Source organism: Anser anser (genome assembly GCF_964211835.1).
Source record: "Anser anser genome assembly, chromosome: 1".
Lineage (NCBI taxonomy): Eukaryota > Metazoa > Chordata > Aves > Anseriformes > Anatidae > Anser > Anser anser.
Window position 1 is genome coordinate 12756965 of NC_139720.1, and position 24612 is coordinate 12781576.

At 35.7% G+C, this 24612-nt stretch overlaps 1 protein-coding gene and 2 long non-coding RNA genes across 19 annotated transcripts in view; 2 read left to right on the forward strand and 1 right to left on the reverse strand.

Annotated features, from left to right (window-relative positions):
• Positions 1–24612, forward strand: part of MAGI2 (membrane associated guanylate kinase, WW and PDZ domain containing 2) — a 773420-nt gene that overhangs the window by 657949 nt on the left and 90859 nt on the right. For all 16 annotated transcript variants that reach the window (XM_083811051.1, XM_083811061.1, XM_083811062.1 and 13 more), the window contains one exon: positions 22333–22364. In XM_083811051.1, the coding sequence (XP_083667177.1) occupies positions 22333–22364 (32 nt within the window). The remainder of the gene's footprint in view (positions 1–22332; positions 22365–24612) is intronic.
• Positions 426–22322, reverse strand: LOC310886517. The gene is made up of 2 exons (XR_014575347.1): positions 4868–22322; positions 426–4714 (listed from the first exon to the last, which is right to left on the reverse strand). It is a non-coding gene; the product is annotated as an uncharacterized lncRNA (long non-coding RNA).
• On the forward strand, positions 22377–24182 carry LOC310886520. Of its 2 annotated transcripts, XR_014575349.1 has the most exons (3): positions 22377–22723; positions 23143–23179; positions 23285–24182. It is a non-coding gene; the product is annotated as an uncharacterized lncRNA (long non-coding RNA). The 2 variants fall into 2 exon arrangements; XR_014575348.1 differs by having other exon boundaries at positions 22377–23179.

Genomic DNA, 24612 nt, shown 5'->3' on the forward strand with positions numbered 1-24612 from the left:
TTGACTTTGTTATTAGATGTCATATTGCTCTTCTTTCCCCCAGCTTTGGCCACTTGTCCCTTCCGACCTTCCCTAGATAGAAATTGAAATTTTGTGCAGAGTAATTTCATAACAGCCTTGTGAGAGGGGCATTTTTCTTTCCTATGTTAATTCCAGAAATTAAATTTTTGAAAGAACTTTAGAAAATACTGTTACCATTCAAGAAATACTGCTGTTATATTAACATAACATGACATAGAAACATTGCTTTCACTTCCAGCTTTGTTTTTACAAGGCATGTCTCATCTTACAGAGTATCATATTTTTAGCTGTAAGAACATGTACTTTCCTAATAACCAACAGATTATTTACATACTTTTTGTCCTACACATCAAGATTGTTTTATACTTTGGAATAATTTGAAATATTTTTAAGCATCTTGTTGCAATTATCTGGTATTCAATCTGGTTTAATAAATATTTTACGTTATAGCAGGTAAACTAAAAAATAGTTACATAGAGCCTAGGTTATGAAGGAAATCAAACTAAATCTTGTTAGTGAGAGAAATGGTAACATCTCAGTAGCACAGAGAAAGATAAATCTGAACAGAGGGAGTCATGGATAGAGAACAGCTACTGTAAAATTTGCTCTAATGAGACTTTCACATATTTTCTTTTATAGTTTTGATTAGCAGTGAAACAGTGTGCATTTGCTTACATATTTCTGAAAAAAAAGATATCAGTAACAGTTAGTAGCTATTACACTGTATTAATGGAAATAGTATTAATTGCACTGCATTTCAAAGTCGTAGTGTTATAGTTTTGCTGCTTCTTATTAATGTTTGTGCACTGTGTGGTACATTTGTGGATAATTTTGCAAACCATTAGATAAATCTTTTTGGCATATATTGCACAGGAGGTTTTTAATGACTATTAGTAAGCATTTTGTTTCAAAAGTACTTTTATTATCAGTTGTACTGTTTTCTAATGTAGGCTTGTATGGTCTGTACTAAATTTGAACAGTGCTTCCATTAAAACTTATGGGGACGCTTATCCTAGGAATGTGTGTGCCTAACTCTTGTTGACATTAACAGAGGTTAGTTTGCACACTGATAGGAGTAACAGGTCCTTTTAGAAAATCTCATAGCAAAAAGAATACAAGTTTATAGACATAGATTCTCATCATGGCATTTCATAAAGAGCTAACTACCATTGCTCCAATGGTATTTTGCCATGAAGTCCTTATGCACAAGATGCCCACAGCTACAATACACATCACCATCATTAGGTCACACTTCATCATTAGGTCTAGAGACTTGCCGTGCATCTTGGCTTTGAGCAGAGCTTCAGGAACTGTGCCTTCAGAACAGGCAACTACTCTCTACTGGGGAGCACAGAGCACATTTGTGTCTGGTAGCTGCAGCCTACTTTACTGCTAGAACACAACAGCTCTATTGGCAGCATTGCAAACTGATTTCAGTCTTATTGATATTAGTGAATAAATAAATATTAATTGAAAAACAATTTGTTTGAGAAAAAAAAGAGGTTTTGGCTTGACTACACTGGAATCTGGCCATGCCAGAGAAGATTTTCTTCTGTTCTTGCAAGCAGTATTATAAGAAAACTAATGAGTTTGTATGGGTCTTGGTGAAAAATGGCATATTTTGTAGTCAAATACCTCCTAAGCATGGTACATGGGAGAATCAACTGAAATACTGGTGCATGAAGAAACTCATTTTTCCTAATTGCCCATAGTCTAGGCTCTGAGTGATCCTAGACTTCTTCAGAGGAGATCTGGGAGATCTCAGTCTAAGGAGGAAAAACTACAGAGCTTGACTCTAAATACTACCATACAACATATGCTTGTGTACTGAGGCATGTCTAAAATTTAGTCTAAATGTGTTGAACAATGTTTCTGTCGGTTCAGTATAATGTAATGTCCTATTAAATGACATTTGTTGGGTTTCCAAATCTGTTGTCAAAGTACATTGTGTAGACATTGTATTTTATAGTAATAAAGTAAGCTAATACACTATGAAACAAGTGAGTACATTATCTATTGTGCTACAGACATGAGACACAGCACTGGGAAGATGGGAAGGTGTGATTTTCAGGCACTACCTAAACAATTTACATGAGCCACAAAACTCTCTTGGCTTCTACAATTTGCCTGTCATCAAGTGAAACTGCAGAAACAAATTAGTCTTCTAGATGAGATGGTTTTTTCCCTGTGCAATTCTTTAAGCTATTTTATTTTACGTTATTGAAAGGCTTTAATATGGCTACACTTGCCCTTATGAGTACTGCTCAACTTCTTTGTTTTTTACAAGCCAAGAGCATACATTTATTAAATACAACACTGCCCTTCTCAGAAAGCCTTTGGGTGACTCATAATTCAAACACAGTCAAAAACAACACCAGGATACATACTCCTTTGCTGTGTCACCTTCAGATTACAATATAAGAATGACATGGAAGCCAAAGCTGTCAGGCACAAACTCTCAAAGTTGACTCCCAGGTGTGTCAAAACATATTTCTAAAGAAAACAAATTACTTTCCAAAGCCAGATTTGTCATAACTTGGAACAGTATTTCAGTGTATAAGAAACATACTGTGCAGTTTTCTCATTTGGTAAATGAGAAAAATCTTGAATTTTATTTATTTTGTACCTTTTATTACCATGAGCTAAAAGAAGATAAGCTTTCTTTGTGCACATTCATAAGATCACCTTATTTTTAGTTAATGTTTCAGTTAGATGTAAATTATATTTAATAGGCATTTTAGGATTTTTTTTAACTAATTTAAGCAATTTTTATTGCATTTCATATGTTCTAGGCAGTGAAGAACTTCTAAAGATCCAGCCATAATTAGAAAAAAGATTCTATATGGAAGAAAAAAGCATAAATTCAAAACCTTTTTATGAGAAAATACTTTAATGGTCTTTAAATTAATTTTATCAATTAATTTCCATTTCCAAAATGAGTTGTTTTGTTCCACAACAGAAAGTTTGCTAATATATCAAAAATAGAAATTATGAATACAGTAGTAAGAATAATAGCAATAATAATAATATATTTTTTTCTGAAAGAGTAAAAATATAATAATATATTAACCCCTCCATGGTTTTGTAAACATCATAGGGAAGGTTTGCTGAGTATGAGAAATTTCATAGTAGTATATGCATATTTTTTAATACCTTATATATTTGCCAATACCAAATCAACATTTTTTTTTCTATCCATATGAAATTATTTCTGTATTTTAAACTATTTGTTCTCAGTAAATTTAATTATTTTAGGCATCAAGGGCCAAGTAGTACCTCTCTACCCCAGTAAAATACTACTGTATCTCTGAAGTAGCTTAGAAGATATCTTAATGTTCTCTAATGAAAAAAAAAAAAGAATGACCAGTGGAAAAAAAAGTAGAAAAAAAAATTGTAAATGTGATCCTAGTTGCATAGTGTGCAGTCAGCTGCTCTTTTGCATAGCTCTTAAGCCTGTAATGTTAGCATGTAATGTTCTCAACGATAAATATCAGGAATCACTAAAAGAAGATGGGAAGATACTGGCAGATAAATTCTACTGTGTATCCAAGATGAAGGACAGTTACAACAATGGCAGGCCCTAGAACGATCCAGACAGAGTCTGGGGAAAAGTCCATGGGGCTTTGATCTGTGGCCAGTGAGAACCAACAGATCTGGCAGAGTACAAAACGGTCATCTCCATCCAATTTCAGCCCTTCTTTCCATGTTTTACCTTAGTCTTCTGCCTCTACATTTATTTGAACGTCTGCTTGTCATTCTGGTTACATTTTCCTTCATTTCAGTAATTTTGAGAAGCTGTCATTCTTGAATGTCAGCCCACTGTTTGAACTTAGCTTTGCTTTGAGCATGAAGTTGGACTTGATGAACTCCGTCTTGTCTTGTCCCTTGTCATCTATACATTTCTATTATTTTATGATTGGCCATGTTTCTCAAGATTGGGGGCCCAAGCTGCTGAAGGAGAGGGTATCTGATTAAACATAGCAAGTCACTATCTTGATAATTTTTAACTTCTTCCACAGTACTTCTCAGAGATAAAGAGAAATAATCTTGTCTTATTATACCGTATTAAATGTTTACACCATACCAATATGTGTGTGTGCGTGTGTACGTATATATATGTGGAAGTTCCAAAAAGATCTATGCAAGCAGAAATAATAAGGACATAAGGCCAGATGTCAAGCGTCACTGAGATTATAGACATGGCAAATTATTCTCACACTGTCATTATCCATCCTTCCCAAGAAATCACAGTGGTTTGCAGGGATGGCTGTAAGATGGGAACAACTAGGTAATCTGATCCAGCTAACATTCACTTCTTGACCATCAGTTATAAAAATTATTTCCACTAAAGTCAAACTTAATTAAGCAAGAGGTTGACCTTGTAACATGTTCACTGTACACCACAGTCTCACATTTATCAAGCTCTTTACTGTTTTAAAAGAAAAAACAACAATATGCAGTTCCAGTCAGAACGGCCCTTTTTAAACAGTCATAATAAGTTGTTGTGAAATGTACATTTTCACAGGTTCTTAAAGCCAAAGGAGCTGAAATTGTTTTACATTCTACATGTTTCAGACTTTCTTCCCAGACTTCTCTTACAACATATACGGCCACAGCCATTGTTAGCAGGGACCCTGTGTAGATGGCTACAGAGCATTCTTCCGCATCTGATCCAGGCAGCCAGCAGGACACCCTGTATGAGGAAGGGAACAGACACCTCTATGGGGCCATTTAGCTAGTATAAGCATCTGAAAATAGCTGAAATGAATATCCTATCCATTCCTGTTGAGTATTAAAGTTTTTAAAAACTCACATACCAAAGTTTTGTATTTATATTTCTACTTACATTTGATGAGATGAATCACACCTTAACTGCAAAAAGGTTAGTTCTAGCCTACATTTGTCAAAATAACTCCCCCTGTAGTAAGTGGTGGAAAATAAGCACCTGAAGAGGATCACTTATATAATTTTATTTAGTCATTGCTTAATTTGCTGGTTCTCTGAAGATGCCCATCATGTTCCACTAATTACAGAGGAATCTGGCTGACGAGCTCAGGTTAGCTGACCAGTCATCCAGCCAAAGATACATGATTTGTGTCTGCCTATTCACAAGAGGTATGCAGAGAAAAACTGAGGGTATTTCAAATATATATATATATATAATCACAAAATTGGAACTTGCCTCATGCACTATAGTTGAACCTGGAATCCCTTTTATGCTGCCGTAGATAGTAATCTGAGTTTCTTTATAAAAGGATAGTTATTAACGTGATCTTGCAGAAAATAGATTATTTCCAATTAAATATATGTTCACTTCTTTAATGACATTACAAGTTTGATTATAATATGTAATTGTTTTTATATAAATGAAGTTTTGTAAGGCTTTACATGTAACACACCATTCCTTATTTAAAAATTGAAAGAAGTAAAATTATTATGGCTTACACTGAATTGAAAAATTGGTTAACTGTTTCATATTTTAATGTAATTCTAAATAGGAAATCAGTAAGGGAATATATTTTCAATGAGATTCCTCCAGGAGAAGTTCTTAGCTTTTGCCCATATAACATTTTTTATGATGATCCTGTAGAAAACATAAAATCAGTACTAGTAAAGTTTGCAGATAGCAGGGAGATTGGTCATTGTCATTAGACAGATGACATTACTGATATAAAAAACAGTGCAGAATACTTAATTAATAAAACATAAGCAAACCTAAAGTATTTTTATGCAGCTAATGTAAATTCCTGAAACAGAGCAAAGAATGCAGTCAAAATTTGCCAGTGTTTTTGAATCATTACAGATAATCAGCGGAGCACAACATTACAGTGAAAAAGTCAAATGCAGTGCAATTTCTTAAAATCTAACTTGCTTATTTGTTTTTCTCAGTAAGATACAATTGGTAAACTATTTTGTTGGGTTTATTATAAATTGTAAAAAAATCAATGAGACTCTATTCCAGGTCATTTTTTCCTGCTTTTTAAATCCATATTTATTTCTCTATCTTCTATCTTCCACATTTACTTCAAAGTTATGTGATACTTCCACATGCCATGTAAAGGTCAAGCCTCTTGTAGGAGCCATGTACTTAACTAGAGTTTCTAATATTGTTAGTAATGACCTGAACTTCAGGATTTCTTTAGGATTTTCTATACAATTATTTACTAGCAAAAGTACTGGCTAATTCAATTGTCCATGTGCAAGGTAGATGGGAAGGTGTTTCCTTAATACCCAGGTCCTATAGTATGTTTCATTTCCTGTGCCGACAACTAAGCATGTCATTTCAGAATGTATTTTCCTTGAGCTCTCCTGAAAGCATTTGTTCATGTGTAGAAATGGGAGAAGAAAAAAAAAAAAAAGTTCCAAAATAGAGCTGAAAGTGTAGAAACCAGACAATGAAGAATTACGAATTCAGAAAAGATTTTTTAGGTCGTGTAAATTGTTCTCTAAGGAGTCATGTTCTCAGATGATCTTTTTTTTTAACCTGATGTGAAGTACAACCCTGACCTAAAACACTTTGGGTACCAGAGCATGTGAGCTGTGAAAGGGCTTAAAAGACATTTACAGTTAACATCGTCTGTTTGGACTAGGTGATCTTTAAAGGTCCCTTCCAACGGAACTATTCTATTCTATTCTATTCTATTCTATTCTATTCTATTCTATTCTATTCTATTCTATTCTATTCTATTCTATTCTATCCTATTTATTTAAATCAGCTATGTCTGTATTTTCCAGGTAGTAGAGTAGCAGTGTGATGGACAGTAACTATTAGATTTCTTCCAAATGTGTACATTACCTTCCTTCTTCTGAGGAATACCTGGGTAATGCCCAGTACCTGGTTCTCCTGCAGTGAAGGAAGATCACTCATCCCCAAGGTCCTCCTCATGGAGAGACATTTCCAGTTACTGTGAGATCTAACCAAATGGAAGAGGGCTCTTGTCAAAGAGATGGAGATCTGCAGCCTAATCCAGGAACCTGCTGAAAGGAGCAGGGAGCAGACACATAGGCCTAAGATGAAAATGTGGGGGGGAGCAGAAGGGAATGTACAGAGCTTGTTGTAACTCAGGAAATCATTGATTTGACTGGAAACAAGGATCTGTAACTTAAGGACACATGTAATATGCCCTAGCCACAAAGAAGTTTAACAGTGTCCTGGGTTGCATTGTACTGAGTGTAGCCAACAGGTCGAAGGAGTTGATCCTTCCCTTCTTCTCAGCACTGGTGGGGAGCCCTGTGTCCAGTTCTGGGCTCCCCAGTACAAGAGAAACATGGACATACTAGAAAGAGTCCAACAAATGGCCACGAAGGTGATGAAGGGACTGGAGTACCTCCCCTATGAGAAAAGGCTGAGAGAGTTTGGACTGTTCAGCCTGGAGAAGAAGAGACTCAGGGGGATCTCATCTATTTGTAGAAATAACTGACGGGAGGGCACAAAAAGGATGGCTCCAGGGCCTTTCAGTGGTGACCAGTGGCAGGAGGCAACGGGCACAAACAGAAACACAAACTGTGCTACCTGAACATCAGGAAACACTGTTATCCTCTGATGGTGACCAAGCTGTTGCGCAGGTTGTCCAGAGAGCCTTTGGACTCTCCCTCCCTGGAGATCTTCAAAAGCCACCAGGACATGATCCTTGGTAACCCACTCTAGGTGTTCATGCTGGAGCAGGGGGCTTGCGCTGGATGACATGCAGAGGTCCCTTCCAACCTCAGCCAGTCTCTGATTCTGTAATAATTTTACATTTTCTCTATTTGAAAAGTTAAATATTTAAATTATATTATAATAAAGACTGGTGTTTGTTTGGTTTAGGGGAGTTGGTTTGTTTTGTTGTGGTTTGTTTTGGTTTGTTTTGGTTTGTTTTGGTTTTAGTATAGTATACCATATACCATATACCATATACTATATACCAGTATTAGTGTGTATATATATGTGAAAGCCTTTGGAGCTGCCTGTAAGAGGAAGTCTAGGCAGATGATCTGGCTTAACTCTTTGGCTAGCCTGGTATTCCATGTTGGGTGGGAAGTAAGAACCAAATCAAAATGAGCTACATTGCCACAAAATAAAAAGTAATTTATTCAACAACATCTCAAGGTGGCACATTCTGTGTGTTGCAAACCAAAGGCTTTGCATACTGGACTTAAGTGCTGATGATGCTACTCACCCTGAGCATTAACTCCAACATCATTTCTGTGGCTGTTTAAGTTTGAGTTAGTAATGAAGAAACAGAATTATACAAAATTCTAGGGAGTTTGGAGATTTTTTTACAAAAACTGAAAGTATTATTACATCAGTTTTACAGTTTAGGGTTATGAAATACATAGAAAATATTCATCATTGTAATTATGAAGTCATAAAAAGAACCCCAGATGGAAATATCCTGCTACCCATTCTCCAAAACTTTCTTTTTGCTATTTTAATCTGCAAAGGTTATATATGGAAATATATACTGATGTCAAAGAATAGTAAAAATAAAAAACAGATAATGGTGTTTTAGATGGTGTTTTAGAATGCAATATAATACCTAAGAAAACATTCAATTGTGGAATTTTGTATTGAAAATAATCTTTTCATCTAAATCTGATAAATATAGGAAAGAAAAATAATGCCTCTGGAACTTTGCAAGTGGAGGATTAAATCTAGCCTCTAGATAGCATTCACCAATTCTGAAGTATTCACAGACTTTTTTTCTGAGCTCCTATATTGTCAGTAGGGAAACAAAGAAGTGTGGTATATACAAGATATATACTTTTTTGACTAGATCAAAATACATCTATTGCAGAGTGCTGGTGTAGAACTTGCAGTTCAGTTCCCTTTCTAACTCACTCATACTAGCAAAAGGATGAATATACATTCAGTAACTATGTTTGTAAACAGAGGTACACACTTCTATTCATTAATATGTGATAGCTACTTGCACACTTTTTTTGTTTTGTTGTTGGTTGTTTTTGTTGCTTTGTGTTTTGTTGTTATTTTTTTAAGTTCTCCTCAACAGTAAATAATCTTTACTGGTCTAAAGGGAATTACTGATGTTCCTCATATCTCCCATGTAGGATCTTTCTTCATACAGCAGATTACTTACACAACTTTCAAAATAATCTTCATGGGAAAAAACATTCAATGGAGAATCTGATTTTGATTCTGTGTGTATTTTGTATTTTTTAATATTTTGACATTGCAGCAAATTTAATTTTATTAAATTCAAATATATAAATGTAAGTATAAATATAGTTGCATATATACTTTCGTTGAAAGTGGAATGGAATTAGAATAGGTTTCCCCTAGCCTATGAAATATAATTAACACATCTCCTACTATGACTGGTTCTGAAACCTTCTAAAAATTTTCACCAAAATGAGCATCCAGTGAGAAAGAGATTAAGTCTGCAATTGCCAATTGCCTGATAGATCAAAAATCTACTCAGGTTATGAGATAAAATAAAAATTGTCTCACTGCTTATAGTAAGTCAAATTAATTTAGACTTCAGATTATCAGGACTATCTAATATTAAGTTCAAACACATTACGTTTTCTCCATAATCCTTTGCACTCCTTGTCCAAAGGTGACTCCAGTAGAAATCAGAGTTTAAGCCACATTGGCCTTTTTGCGGTAGTCTCTTAAATCATCTTGTTGGAGCCATTTTGTCTATCATAAACAATATTAAGCAGGTCAGGTATACAATCTCTTCTGCAATACAGAGATTTGTTATGTAGAGCAGCTATGAACCTTCATGTCCTTCATCCCTGAGAAGTGACGCAATCACTCTTCTTGGATGCATCTACATATTTAATGTAGAATTTAACTAGAAATTTAACACCTCAGATCTGTTGTGGTTTTGTTTTTTTTTTTAATTCCAATCGAATGTTTAAAATATTCTACAAATGCAGGTGCTTTTCACAAAAATGGCTTTAGTAAATTCACCAATTAAAACTCCCTTTGTCAGAGGAGCACTAACAAGCTCTAATTTAAAACAACCTTTTCCTTGAAGAAAAGAGTCTTCCTCTTCCCCTGAAGTACACCATTTGCTATTGATGCCCATGACATGAATTATTCTGTTGAAATTAGCTTATAAGAGTTTTTTAAAAAGAGTTAAAAAAAAAAAGCCAGGGACATAATCACCCACAAACTATGCCTGTTCTGGCTGATTGGACTCATACACCAACAAAATGGTAATGTGACTCGGTAAAGTGCATACAGATTAGCTTTAGTGTCTTTTTAATTACCTGTTATTTGGGAAACCTCAGAGAAAAAATAGATAACATCCTATCTGATGACCAGCATTGGTTAATTGTGCTATTCATCCAGATTCCTTCAGCTAATTATGGTCTTCAAGCATAAGCTCATAGTTTTTGCTAAGTGATCATATAGGCAAAATGTGAGTATACTGGGAAAGAACGAGATGTAGTACAGATCCAAAGAATCCAAGTTTGCTTTCTTATACAATAAGTTATGATGCTAAGAAAGGAAGGACATACATGCAGGGTACCATAACAAGTCTTTCTAAAAATTGTAATTTTTAAGACTAGGCCAGCTGCAAGGTCCACAAGGTGCTTCACGGTCGTCAGCACCATAATCTTCTCTATTTAACTTGTCATGTTTATGCGCTGTTCCAATTTTCTTAGTATTGAGGGGTTATTTCCATTATGTTAGACATGTTGTCTAAATCCCAACTGTCTGAAATCAATTTAGTGTCCTCTGAGGGACAGAGCGCTGTCACAATGAAAAAAAAAAAAATTACCTGCTCATAATTTTTCTTGCGTTTCCTTGTGATGCATTCATTACTTAGCACTTCCCAACTATCTCGTCAGGATCCATTATCAGCATCATTTTTTAATGTTCTGTTCATTAACTTTTTTAAGTACTGCACAGGACTAAATGTGACCAGCACACGATCTAAATATCATAAAATTCACATCAGTACAGGTCCACTCATTAGATTTAAGGACACAGCCCTTCTTTATATTAATTGCTTGTCTCTGAACCTTCAGGAATTCAGAAAAATGTGACATTTTTCATCCTTTTTTTTTTTTTTTGCAAGCTATGTTATCTTGATCAATTTATCATGCTTTATACTGTTTAGTGTTCTGTACTGCAGTAGTATCATGGCCATCAATCATAATTTCTGTCTCTTCAATTTTTCTTTCAGGCTCCTATGGTCTTATACTAAAGCTTCTGAACTTCATGCCATTTCACCATTATAATTTCAATCACTGCAAAACTTTTACAAAATTCAGCTTTGTTCCTCTTAATAAGTAAATCAAATACTGAGAATTACCTCCTGACTGTGTGGACATGAAAGGAAAGAGGTTTATCTCTAGTAGGGATGTATCGAAGTGGACAATACCAAATCTTCAGCAGCTCTAAGCCAAGTGAATTATGTAGAGGTTCAATCAGGGAAGCGAGAGTTTAGAAATTAAGTTTTCTTTTTGCAGTTTTCTTACTCATTTAGACAAATACTTGCACACTGTGCTTATACTAACAACCCTAGCTAAATATTCCACCTTCCTACACTAAATGATATTCCTTCATAACTAAGACTCAACCATGTAAAAGCTTATTTTGTGATTAGTTTTCTTTCTGCTGTCTTTCACAGTCTCCCACTGTCTGCCAACCTTTCTGTTGTACCTGAATCCTTGTAACCATGAATGAACTGGTCTATCAAGCTGGTGTGAAGGAGCAGGAAAGTGTAAAGGAATTATTACTTTGAATCAAGTCTGGATATGAAGAATAAAATAAGCATGCTATTGCTTATTCCAGTTTCCACCACTGTGGCCAAGCAGCATGATTACCTTTTCATTATGTTGCCATCAAGTGTTTATCATTCTGCCATGCGGTCTGAAAATGAGTCAATTACAGTCAACACACCTGAGCTCCTGACACTTCCCTTTGTCACACAAAAGATTTCAAAGGCAAGCCAACAAAATTCAGAATCGCACTGACAGCTTAATCCATATTAAACACAAAATTCTGAAGTTACTACAGTGTAATTTAATAATGATAGAAAGGCAGTCAGGTGAAAGTAACAGGCTCTCTCAGAGTCTGTAATTTAACTTATCTGTTCCTTTGTGATGAACTCTTATCCAGTGCTTCCAAACCTCAAAGAGTTCAGGACTGAAACTGGGCTCAGTTCTGAGCTCACTAGCAGACATCGAGGACCAGCTGGGATGCACTGTGCTATGAAAAGATCTCCACTGGAATGGCAGAGTGGGTAAGAAACTCAAAACTGTCAAGGATGAGAACCAAAGTTCTGATGTCTGTCATAGATTCTGTCATATCAACAGTTCCAGCACAGATTTCTGAGTAACAAAAGGTATGGTACCTTTAGTACTAGGGTGCAGGAACACTTATGCTACTAAACCTGTAGCTGTGTATCTAAGTTCCTGTTCCTAGACTTTGTATTCACAGACAACATCAAAATTTAGGTGTCTTCATGTCAGTGTCTAAACACAAGAGAATACCACAAAGCTGCACCAGTAGTTCAGACTGATATCCAGACATCAGGAAAAAAAATTTTACTGCAAGGGTAGTCAAACACTCAAACAGACTTTTTAGAGAAGTGGTTGATGCCCCATGCCTGTCAGTGCTCAGGAGGCATTCGGATGATGCCCTCAATAATATACTTTAACTTTTGGTTAGCCCTGAAGAGGTCAGGCAGTTGAACTATATGATCTTTGAAGATCCCTTCCAACGGAACTAAACTATTCTATTCTATTCTATTCTATTCTATTCTATTCTATTCTATTCTATTCTATTCTATTCTATTCTATTCTATTCTATTCCATTCCATTCCATTCCATTCCATTCCATTCCATTCCATTCCATTCCATTCCATTCCATTCTAAATTTGGTGCAGGCACATGTCTGTGTCCACTGATGGTTAACGGGGGCTTCAGTAGACTGCATAAATATGGGCATCCAATGAAATTTGAGATGCCCTAGGGTATTCCATCTAACCTCCCACCTATAGGTCCTCTGTCACAGCTGGCAATGTCACAAGGTTGCATACTGCAACCCAAAATACACTAGGTTGTGATGTAACTGAGATGACATCTGGATAACTCTTCGGTACAGTTACCAGAGTCTAGACAGTTTTACAGGTCTATGTGAGATTGCCACCTCTGTTTGGTTACCTGAAACCTTTCTAGGCTGGGTTCTTTGCTGTCCAACCTCAGCTGCACAGTTCATCACTAATTCCTTTGTGCTTGCTCTCTGTCTTCCATTAGGGTGGAGTATCACATTGCAAGGTCTCTCATTTAGAAATAGTCATGGAGACCAAGGACATTTCCCTATATTTAGTTTTACTCTCTTATTATAAGGATTTTTTTCTGATCATTATTTCAGAATCAGTTGTGTGTTTTTTTTAAATCAGGATCAGGACATGGAGACAGAAGTCCTAGGAGCAAAGAACAAAGTGTGGAAGTTTGGGAACAGACTTCCAAGGATCAGGGTAGTTGGGAGAAAACATGGATTCAATGAATGAATTAAGAAGAGGAGGAACTGGTAGTATAGATGTCAACACTAAATAACTTGTGACTCCTTTTCATCCAAGTCTTAATGTGAAGCTCACATACAAGAAAATGAATGGCTTTAATATTTAATTGCTGTACTTTTGTCTCCCACAATTGCCGAAGACTGTTTGTGCGTGCATTTTCATGAAAAGAACTTTAGGACAATGTGTACAAACACCTCATGCTCCATCTGCATTTTAATAGAAAATATTGGGAACATGCCTTGATACTCATCAAAGTGACATGCCATAATGTAAACTGCGGTTTCTCTAATGTGCTTAGAAAGTGTAAAAGCCTAAATTGGTGAAGATTTTAATCACACAAAAGAGCAGAAGTGCTGGCATAGTTAGGCAGAGTTTCTGACTGTCAAGAGAGCTCTGTGAAAATGCAGTGCAGTATTCCTGAAAAGTTAGTTTTGCAACTTAAATTAGCTTTCAGTAAAGTCAGGCTGAGATGTCAGTCATGTTCTTAGCAAGTATAGGGTCTTTAGTGGAATGGCAAAACTCACAGGCCAATCTAGAAGCAACAGTCATGAGCTGTCAGGACTCAGAGATGCAATTTATGTCCTTAATTATCTCTCTGATCGAGTGTGTGTGACATATACCAATCATTTCACCTTCCTGTGTCTGATCTGCTCAGGGATAGTTGCTTGCCACAATGTGTTTGCCCAAGAAGGGGCACTACTTGCATCGTTAGCTCATGCAGTGCTAGAACGGTACAGAAGAGACCGTAATGCCTAGCCTGGCTGGAAACATGAACTAGCAACAAAGATTTTGGCAGCAGTCATTGGAGTACACACCTTAGCAAAACTAGAGATTTTTCAGGGACAATTTCCTTCTGCCAAGCAAAAGGTTCTTTTTCTTGTATGTACAGAAGAATGCCATTGACCTTTTCAAGATGTCAGCAGAGTTTACAACCTGTGAGCAAACTGCTAAGATCTTTCTCCAGTCTTCAGGTGTTAGTACCAAGGAATGCAGACTTCAGCTAGTTGGGTTAGTATTTACATAAAGCATGTTATTATATACTTCAGTCAGGAAATTAACAGTTCATCCAGTTCTATTTGTAGTTGCAAACCACAAACCAGCATATGGACTGAACGATTTGAACTTTTAGTAGGATCTTCTCTAATAAAAGGCAAGAGACAGGTTTTCCTCTGTTCTTAAGTTATCTTTTTCCATTCCAGGTCAAGTTGTCCCAGTAAAATCTGTTTCGAATTTTACTGTAGCTGCATTTTCTCTATTTTGAGACATGGCTGTCCTTAGATAATATTGTATGCTATCAACAAGGAAATAAAATTGTAACTGTGTAACACTGTTCTGATACAAGCTGCCAAAAAAAAAATACTTAAAAGTATTTAATACTTAAAAGTAATACTTAAAAGATATTCTGTAAGTGCTTAGTACCAAACTTTGTCTGTGGAAAGTAATCAGTTCTTGTTAACCACATAAAAAAGTGTTTGTTCCAAAAATATACTTCTTAGTTCAAGAAATTGCTATAAATTTTTATTATTTTTCGTCTAGTACACTTAAGCATCAAAAGCTGTCACTGACAGTGTTGCATTTGTTTCTGCACTATTTTAACTATGATCCAGAAATTCTCTGCTTCACATCCAGATTAATCTGAAGGAGACGATATGTAGTCTGTTGGTTTTTTTTTTAGTTTTAGAAATTATGTTAAATCTCTGACTCATAAGCAATTCACAGAGCAGCAGAAGCCGAGCAAAATAAATAGCTGTATGTCCATTAGAATGTAAATTAACTCATTACTATGCCAGCTTCTGATCTTTTCTGATGGCTGTATTCTAGCTAACAAAAACACTTTGCTATTCATGAAAGCAAAAATGTAAAGGTAGCGTGAGATTCTCTAGTGTATTTTAGAGGAAATTCTCATAGATGCAGGTGACCACTGAGGGCCAGAGCTTGAACAGCAAGTACTTCTACTATTCATGACTTTGAATAGCTCTCCTTTTTCTAATTATTTATGAAGAACTGAATAATATTGAAAAATTGTTGCTTGAGAAGTGTAGGTCAGTGAAACTTCATGAACTGCATAATAAGTGTTCCATATGTGTAAAAAGATTAATATTGATTTAGTATCTGATCTCACAGTCAATTACGTTTTCATATCAGTTCTATAGACTTCAGTGAGATGAGATCAGGTTTAATTTCCCAAAGGTGGAAGTCTGAAAGGATAAAATACAAAAGTGGACTCACGATGCCTACAAGTTATGTGGAGAAGAGATGAGCCACTGAAGGTGCTACCCTGATGAGGTCAAAAGACCCAGCTGACCTTCCTTGAACTATGCTTGCTCTTTTCCTACACCCTTGATAGATTTTCTTTGGGTAGAAAATGTATTCATTCTTCTGAGTTACTTTCACAGGTGTAATAGGTTGAAGAGAATGAAAAACAATGCTGATTTGGACTGGAGCACTATTTCTGTTAGTGCTGTCTCACTTGGGTTGATATCAGGAGCAATGGATTTGTAGAGCACAAAGCGCAATGCAACCAAATGCAAATGTTGAGGATCATTTTCTATCGCTGTGAATCTCTTTCAGGCAAAGCTAATTAATAAGTTCTGAGCATCTGTAAATAGGTCTAAAGAAGACAAGCATACTTCTCGTACTTTTATTAATCTAAACCCGCATTCAGTATAACTAATGGCTGTGACCAGCCTTTGTCTCAGTGCAGCACAGTGCTACATCAGTTTCTTGCCATGCTGCCACTGTGCAGCCTACTGCAGAGGAAGCTAGCTGTAGTCAAAAGATACTGGGTTTAATCATATACAGCACTGTGGGTCCAATGAAGCCTCATTCATATCACCCCAATGTGGGCTTTTTGACCCTTTGCATCGGGGGTCATCCCAACCAAAGACCAAATGGATCCTCCACAGCATGGCACCGTCAAGCTGAAGTACGGCTGACAACAGGACTAGCTAACTGTGCTTGAAGCTCCCAGTCTTCTAACACCTACTCTTTATTTCAAGGTAAATCATTTTTCTGTTGTTGCCCAAGTAAGAGCTAGATACTTAAACCTGTTTGAAAAAGACAAGCCTTTGAAAAAATATGATGTGGTAATGATTTATTTTATCAGAAACTGAATTACCAATTGCCATTCCCTACACACCATATGATATTTTAAATATGACATGACCATTTCAAACTTTTTATTACCTGCTTGTGTTCATAAGTATTATTTTCATTTATTTCAAATCATTGTTTCCTTTTAGGTTTTGATTACTACAGTGTATAAATTAATTGAATATAGTTGTTCTCCTTGATCATGTTTGTTTTCCCGAAAAGGGGAAAATATTTGAGAATAATTGCGTTAATGTTATGTCTTTGTTTTATGTTCACAAGAAACCCATTTTCTCTCCCATGGAGAGAATATTTTGAAAATATTCTCCCATGGAGAATATTTTGTGTCTAAATGAGTTAGCCCAACTGTAGCCTGAGTTCTGTGCACCTAATCCACACATATCTAGCACAGATCAACAAAATGTAAATATACAGAAGGAAGTTTCAAATGTCACATGAATGGTAAGAAGTGGTTCCTTGTATCCTGCTAACAGTGTATACCATGAGCCTGAACTCTCAGAGAAATTGTACACTCCCACAGCCATTTGAAATAAATGAGTACTTGACACCTCTGGAATTAAGGCCCAGGGTAGCCAACTGATAGACCTCTCAGAGGTCCCAGTAAAAGAAAGGAAAAGCATGGAAAAAATCTACGGTGATAATAAATTTGTACATTAACTTTTCTAGAATGGAAAATTTTTGCTGAAGTGTTGTCACGTGGACTTTGATAAGATGCCTATGGAGTCAGTTAATGCTCTGGGAGTGCTTATCAGCCATCTGTTCATTGACTTCAAAACATCTACGTGAGAAAGGTCTGTGCAGTGCTTGGGACAGCTTGGCTCAGGAAGCCATATGCAGCAAGGTTTTTATAACACACACACAAAAGAAAAAAGAAAAAAGAAATAAAACTACAAGAAGCCCAATGAAATCTAATGGGCAAAACTCTTGTTGTATCATCAGTGAGACTAGTGATGTGGAGGGAAGATGATGTGCTCTGAATATTGTTTTGGATGAAAAGGTCTTATTTTTGACTTTGTTGAGTTCCTCTCAGCAGCACTGCCACACTCTGTCACTGCAGAAATCAAGATGTTCCCAGGTTTTAGTTTAATTGCGCATACATGTCTTGCCACAGGTACGAACACTGTTAAAGGTCCTGTGTTTAGGTGACATACACATTGTTTACCTGTGACTTTACAAGAGCTTCCAGGAATCAATACAAAATAGTGAGGAAACTGAGGCTGGAAAAGAATGGAGATGAATATTTAGGAAAAAAAAATCTAATAACTAATAGACTAATAACCATAGGCTGGTTTAGTATTGTTGACATTAAGGAATATGCCAAATCTAGTATTTTTACTATGGGGGGAGAGAGAGAAAGGGAGAGAGAGAGAGTTATGATTCTATCTTGAAATGTTTGATAAGCTGCTTTTAGCAAACCAAACTTTGCGATAAAAAATACTGGCTGAAATGTAAGGCATGTGAAATCCGTAATCACCTTTCATGTCGAAAGCGTACCTAAATTTGTATATAAGAAACAGAAACAAGTGTGAAATGATTTGTTATTTGTTATAGAACAGCTTGCTTCATCAAAAAGAAATACAAAATACAATAGACTGAAGTCAGAATTTGTCTTGATCTGGGAAAAAAATATAGGTTTTTTTTCAAAATGCATTATAATCCAACTTGTGTTTTCTGTTGGTGGTGTTTCTTAGTAAAGTTAAAACATAGACAATGTCACAGCTCTGATTCCCAGGAAAGCTCATTTTGATAGGTGGTAAATATAATAAAAAACAATGTCAAAAATATTTTTACACACTGCTTTACAAGAAAATGTGGTTCTGATTTTTAAAAATTGCATGATTGTTACTGTATCTTAACTTATTTATTTAAAATTAAACCATTACTATTTCTGTTAAGATGCTGGCCACCAGCTGCTGTACCTTAGTATAGTTTAAGTGGCCAACATTTAAAAATAAATCATTACTTTCTGAAAATTACTTTCTAACTTTGGGGAACTATCTGAGGTTACATATTTTATCTTCACATGGTTACACATTACATTACATTATACTGAGTGGTGACCATAGTATTTTCCTACTAGAATCTGCCTGAGTGAGTGGTGGTGGTTGCTCTTTGACAGAAGCCAGTAACGCTGCTCTTCATTCTGAAACTAATTCAGACCTGTGCTGCTGCCTTTAGCAGGGGTGTAAATAAAGATTTATTTCAAAAAAATAGATAGAAATTGGGACTTTTCAGAAAGTGAGCCACTGTTTACACAGGGAAGATTTTATGAGAAGGGATGGCTATCAGGCACGTGAGTGAGCAGAAAACTACTAATGGAAAGAATCAACTGCATGAAGTATTTTCCAGTGGATCTAAGTTGGCTTTTATTATTGAAATTTTAAAGTACATGAGTATGTATATGTGCGTTTATGTGTGTGTGTATATATATACATAATATTCTCAGCTATTCAGGCTTTTATAGAAGACATCACAAGAAGCTGGACAGTAGAGAGTTGGGACTTTGGGAGGGGAGTAGAAGTTTGGTAATGGGGTAAGGAGGTTGTAAGAGCTTATCAAGTATGCATGTGTATTTAGACACAAGTTGATGAGAATGTCAAGCAGTATGAGTACTGTATTAATACTCAACAGAAATTAAAAGTTGTACTCTCTGGAGAACAAATTTCAGTCCTGCCTTTAAATCAGTAATGGATTGCTGCCCGTCTGCCAGGTATTGTCCCACTGCCTTTTGTTGACAGGCAGGGTTCCACTGTCTTTTGTGGACATATCTCACAGCAAGAAATGAACCAAGGGAAAAAACAATATTGAGGTCAAACTAAGTGAAAGCCCACTGCTTCTCACTGCCAGCTGTAGATGTAGCTGCAGAAGGTTGAGTATAGATTAAATACATGTAATTAAGATATGTTCTTCAGATAAGCTGCTGAGCCTTAGGTTTCTACATGTATAGGACTCAGTCCAGTAGTTCTGTAGAATAATATTAAAATGTGAAAGGTTGAAGGTAGCATGCAGACCCCAAATAAAAGTGCATTTTTGTTTTTATTCTTTTCCACGTTAAGTTTCTGTTACAATGTACTACACATGCATTATACTCTTGAGTTGTTGAATTTGCAGCAATGCCTACATATATTTAAACAATTATAATTCTGGACATGTATGGTTCACATGAATGATCCATAATCAGTCTCATGTTGAATAACTGATAAAGTGATACTTCGTTTATATTAGGAAAAAAATATGCAGTTCATCTGAGGAGACATGCAAATGAGGCAAAACTGAAAATATCATTAAATACATGTAAGACTACAATAGCATTCACTTTATGGAACTAAATCTTGGTCCGTTTAGTCTAGTACCTAGTCGGTGGCATAAGTGAAGAGACTGTCTCATCTTACATGGGGCCTTGGTCTAATATCTGAATTTATATCTGAAGAATGAGTTTTAATATCATTTCCAAGGTATGTTATCTTTAGAGATTTTAGTCTTCCAATGTGCATTTATACCTAAATGGATATCCAATTAAAATTTTGCTTTGAATCTTCTGCCTCTGTCCTGGGCATCCTATACCCATTTGTTTTGTTAATTTAATTTCATGCTGTGTGAATAAATACTGCTTTTTATTTGTTTTGAGTGTAGATGTTGTTAATTGTATGTTGCAGTCTGTGTCCCTAGTCTTCAGGCTAATATGTTGGAGTTGTCCTTGTTTGAGTGAATACTAGATTTCTTTTAATTGATTTAAAAAAAAAAAACACTTTGCATGATGTGTATGTCATTATCTGATTCATAAATAATTATTATACTTTTACTTCATAGTAAACGTTTCTGATAAGTCCAGCAAAACATATTTTTAGGTAGAGACAGTAAATAAACAGGAAAAAGAAAATGTATTTCAATTTGACCTGGAGTAACATTTGCTGACAGTAAGTTATGGGAAGTGCACCAATACCAGTGGGAATGGAGTGTTGCCTCTACCAATATTTCCCCAAAACCAAATCAGTGTAGTAAACTGATTTGAGATACCTTTTGGGAAACATCCTTGCAAGTTTCAAGTCCTATTTTTAGTTTTCAGAGGAAAAATATTTTTTAACTTTCAGTGTTATTAGCCGTACAGAACAATAACAAGAAAAGGTAAGAAAAAGGTAGTTGATTTTCTACCATCCAAAAAGATATTAAGCGATTTTCTACTACAGAATCTGGATGTGATACACAAGCTAGATCTATATCAGGTACCTGTTATCTCAGCTTGAACTTGCAGATGGAAAGAAATCTGTTTAGTCTTTAATAGAGCAGTTTTTATCCAGACATGGCAGTCAGTAAACATAAATTTTTCCAGAATTACTTTTCACAATATACTTTTTGCTTAAAAGCACTATCAGTTGTTATAAAACAGCCACTGGCTGTCTGCAAAATACTCAAGTGCTTTTTTGCTCTAAGATTTTTTACAGCCTAAATGAACTGGACATCACGGCAGAAAAAAAAATTACCTCATTATCACAGAATTCTAGGAACCTTAAATAGTATGTACAAATAAAATTCCCATTGTGATTTATCTGTGGAAAGATACTTTCCCTAGTGTCCTTGTGCTTTTAATTATTTTCCTAGACTCACCTTGGAAAAATAAATAATGAAATCAACTTCATTACTTTTATATTAATATTACAGCTTAATTCATTTTTCAAATGAAAGAGCAGCTTTCCTCTTAGAAGCGTCTATTTAAGTTCCATTTCTGTTTTCGACAAAACAAAAGAAATCTTTGTCATTAGCTTTTAATCTTAGGAAGGTTCACAAGATTTTATCTACTAATAAAGAAAGAATGAGAATGATTTATTATTTTTTTTAAGAAAGTTATGCTGAAAACATGATTTTTTGAACATGAGCCAACATCCTTTTTATGTTTGCTTTTATTTAATAATTTGAATATTTAACTTTCTGAACTTTGCATAAGGTATGAATAGTGTTTACAATGAGTGCTTCATATTATCTCCTTTTTAAAAAACGGCAGTTCTAAAGCTTGAAATATCTGAAAGTTGCAACAGTTGAAAGTCATGAAAGTCACCAAGGCAGTGATTAAAGTTATCAGTCAGTCCTATTTCCCAGTGGAGTAAACTAAACTAGTTGTTTAGAATAGATAGACGTCTGACCACTTGCTAACTATAACAAAAGAGAATGGTATCAAAAACAAGCAACCCTCCCAAGACTTTGCTACCTTGTCTAGACTGATGAAACAATTCTTTTTCTCCAGGCATTTCTTATAATAATAATAATAATAATAATAATAATAATAATAATAAATCTCTTTTTATTATTAGGTTTTGTTAAGAGGATGTTCTGAATTGCTTCTCCTTAAAGGTGTGATTGCATTTGACACATCAGAATCAGGTCATTTGGTGTCTTATCCAATGTTCACCAAGGCAATTGGAAGTCCTTCTGTTTCATTCTTTTAATTTCAGCCTAATTCCATGCTGTTTGTAAATTATGGCAATGATCTCAATGGTTCCACATGCATACATATATATATGCATATATGTATGTTTGCATATATTTTTCTTAGAACTTATCCCCTGTGGACTGTGATTTCATCCCTTGTGTGTACAGAATTTTCTAATATGTCAATATTATTGGCACACCTGAATGAGAATGGGAGCATAGACGCCACTGAGCCTCCACTATTTATGCACCAGAAAAATCTGCTAACATTATTTTCTGTTTATTTCAGGTTTCTTTTCTCCATGGAAAACTCCAAAGCCTGTAAGTTCCCTTTCAAAATTATTTCAAAATTACACACTTCGCATTCATAAGACGACTATCATTCAAAGCAAATTTCTGTAGACTTTCATCTAACCCACCTGTTCCCAGCTCATGAGACACCTCTCAGCAATACACCAGCTCTAGGTGAGAAACAGCATCAGGGATGGCCTTGTTAATAAGCTCTGAAGATCTATTCACTTGGAGACTGACAACAGCTGTTTGGAGAAAGGAACTTAAAGATGGGTGGCAAGAAGTTAAAAAGGCAGTGACTCAAAAATGAGGGGTCTGGAGAAGAAGGCAGCAAAAGGCCTCAGCAGTGAGACCAGTTTAGTTGGGAATCTCTTTGCAAGAGATAACAGGCAATTTTTCTGTTTTACAAATGCATTGATCTAAATATCTTGAGAGTAATTGTGTTGGGTTTTTTTGTTTGTTTTTTTTTTTACATTAGTAGATCTAGAAACAATAGCCCCATTTCAAGTAAGAGGTTGGATTAGACCTATGATTTTGACATTTAACACCGAAGTATTAAGATTTACTGTATTCTATGACTATAAAAATTTGCTGTATTTATTTTGTTGACGCCAAATTACATCCTATTTTGAAGTTGCAACATCATTCTCAACCTGAAAATAAATCATAGACTGCTATTTTTGGTTTTCTCTTTTCTGGCTTTTGGTTTTTTTTGTTTGTTTATTTTATTTTGTGCCTTTTTTTTTCTTTTTTTTCTCTTTCTTTCTTAGCTTGAAAAGACCTTACAGTATTCCTTATCTCTCATCAGGGGCGTTTTGCTGGAAAAGAGAGCCCTGACTTTGCCCGTAGGTATCTAAGAGCAGTAGGAATAACAATAGCACTATTTCTTAACTTTTTCTTTTATATATATATATAAGCTAATTTTTAAAGTTTTCTTCTTCTTGTGTTAGGGTGTTTTAATGCTGAATCTGGACAACTTCGCATCCTCTCATACTGGATAATGGCACGCTTATTGCAACCCAAATTGATTTTTGTATCCTGTCAAACACAAATGGCAGTTAATTAATCAGTTGATGCAATTTCATCAAACTGCTTTCAGCTTGTGGTGTTTTTGAGTAAAATGCCAGAGGATAGACGCAATATATTGGCAGTATAGCAGCATAAGTTTGTTTATTTTTCAAAGTAGCAGGATGTTTGCAGAACCCATGAAAATAAATTTGTCTATTAACGGTTAGCCTATTCTCACCAGATTAAGGTTCCTACCTGGCTGGGACATTCCACTTCTCATCTCAGGCAAATAGTGATGAAATAAGGAACTTGGTACTTACTTGTTATAGATTGAAAGCCAAAGATCTCCATGGGCAGTGCTCCCCCTCTTTAAATATATATCAAATATATGAAGTTCAGCATAATGTTGATGATTGTCTACACTGTTTTGATATATAAACAGTCATATAGTGGTTCATATTCAGGTAGCACTTGCCAATAATCAGAATCTAGAGAAACAGCCAGAGTGATGCAATTCTTCATGCAACAGTCCGAGCAGAGCAGGGACCACAAAATAAGGTATCATCAATTTGTGGAGATACTGTACCTGCATGTGGGCTAACTGTACACAACTGGCCTAATTTGGTGTAGTCTCAGCATGAGAGCTCACAGTGATGAACCAATTTAAGGTAGTATGCATTCCTCTGTCTTCACCCCTTTAACTAGAGAAATAATCAGACATGAATTTCTAACACTCATGGTGTGAAGATAAGATTGAAGCCAAGTGTCACTGAAGCACTGTCTGCAGGCAGTCTGAAGCAGTAAAGCCAGCACCAGGAGGTCTACAAAGCCTTCCTGACACCACATCACAGCCCTGTAGCAGGAAAGAAAAACTAGGTGACCCCAAACTGAGCTGCTTCTCTGCTTGAGTGACTGCTGCTGACCCCTCATACCTCTGGCTGAAGAGGTGAGAAGTACCCACCACTCTCCTTTAGAGCAAAAATGGGCCATGGGCCATTGGCTGGAAGAGAAGAGATGAGCTCCTCTCCCCAGGGCAGAGGCTCACAGGTGGCACACCCTGTGTCTGTGTGCTCATCATCCCAGACTAATCTGGGTTGACAGAAATCCTATGATTTCTATATATACCGTGTTCTATTATATGTAACATTGGTAATATAATATTAACACGAATTGAATTTGAGCAATTACCAAACTATTACCTAATTTAGATTTTATACACTGCACACAATACCATGCTTATTCATTTCCAAGAGTGCTTTATACGTGAGTT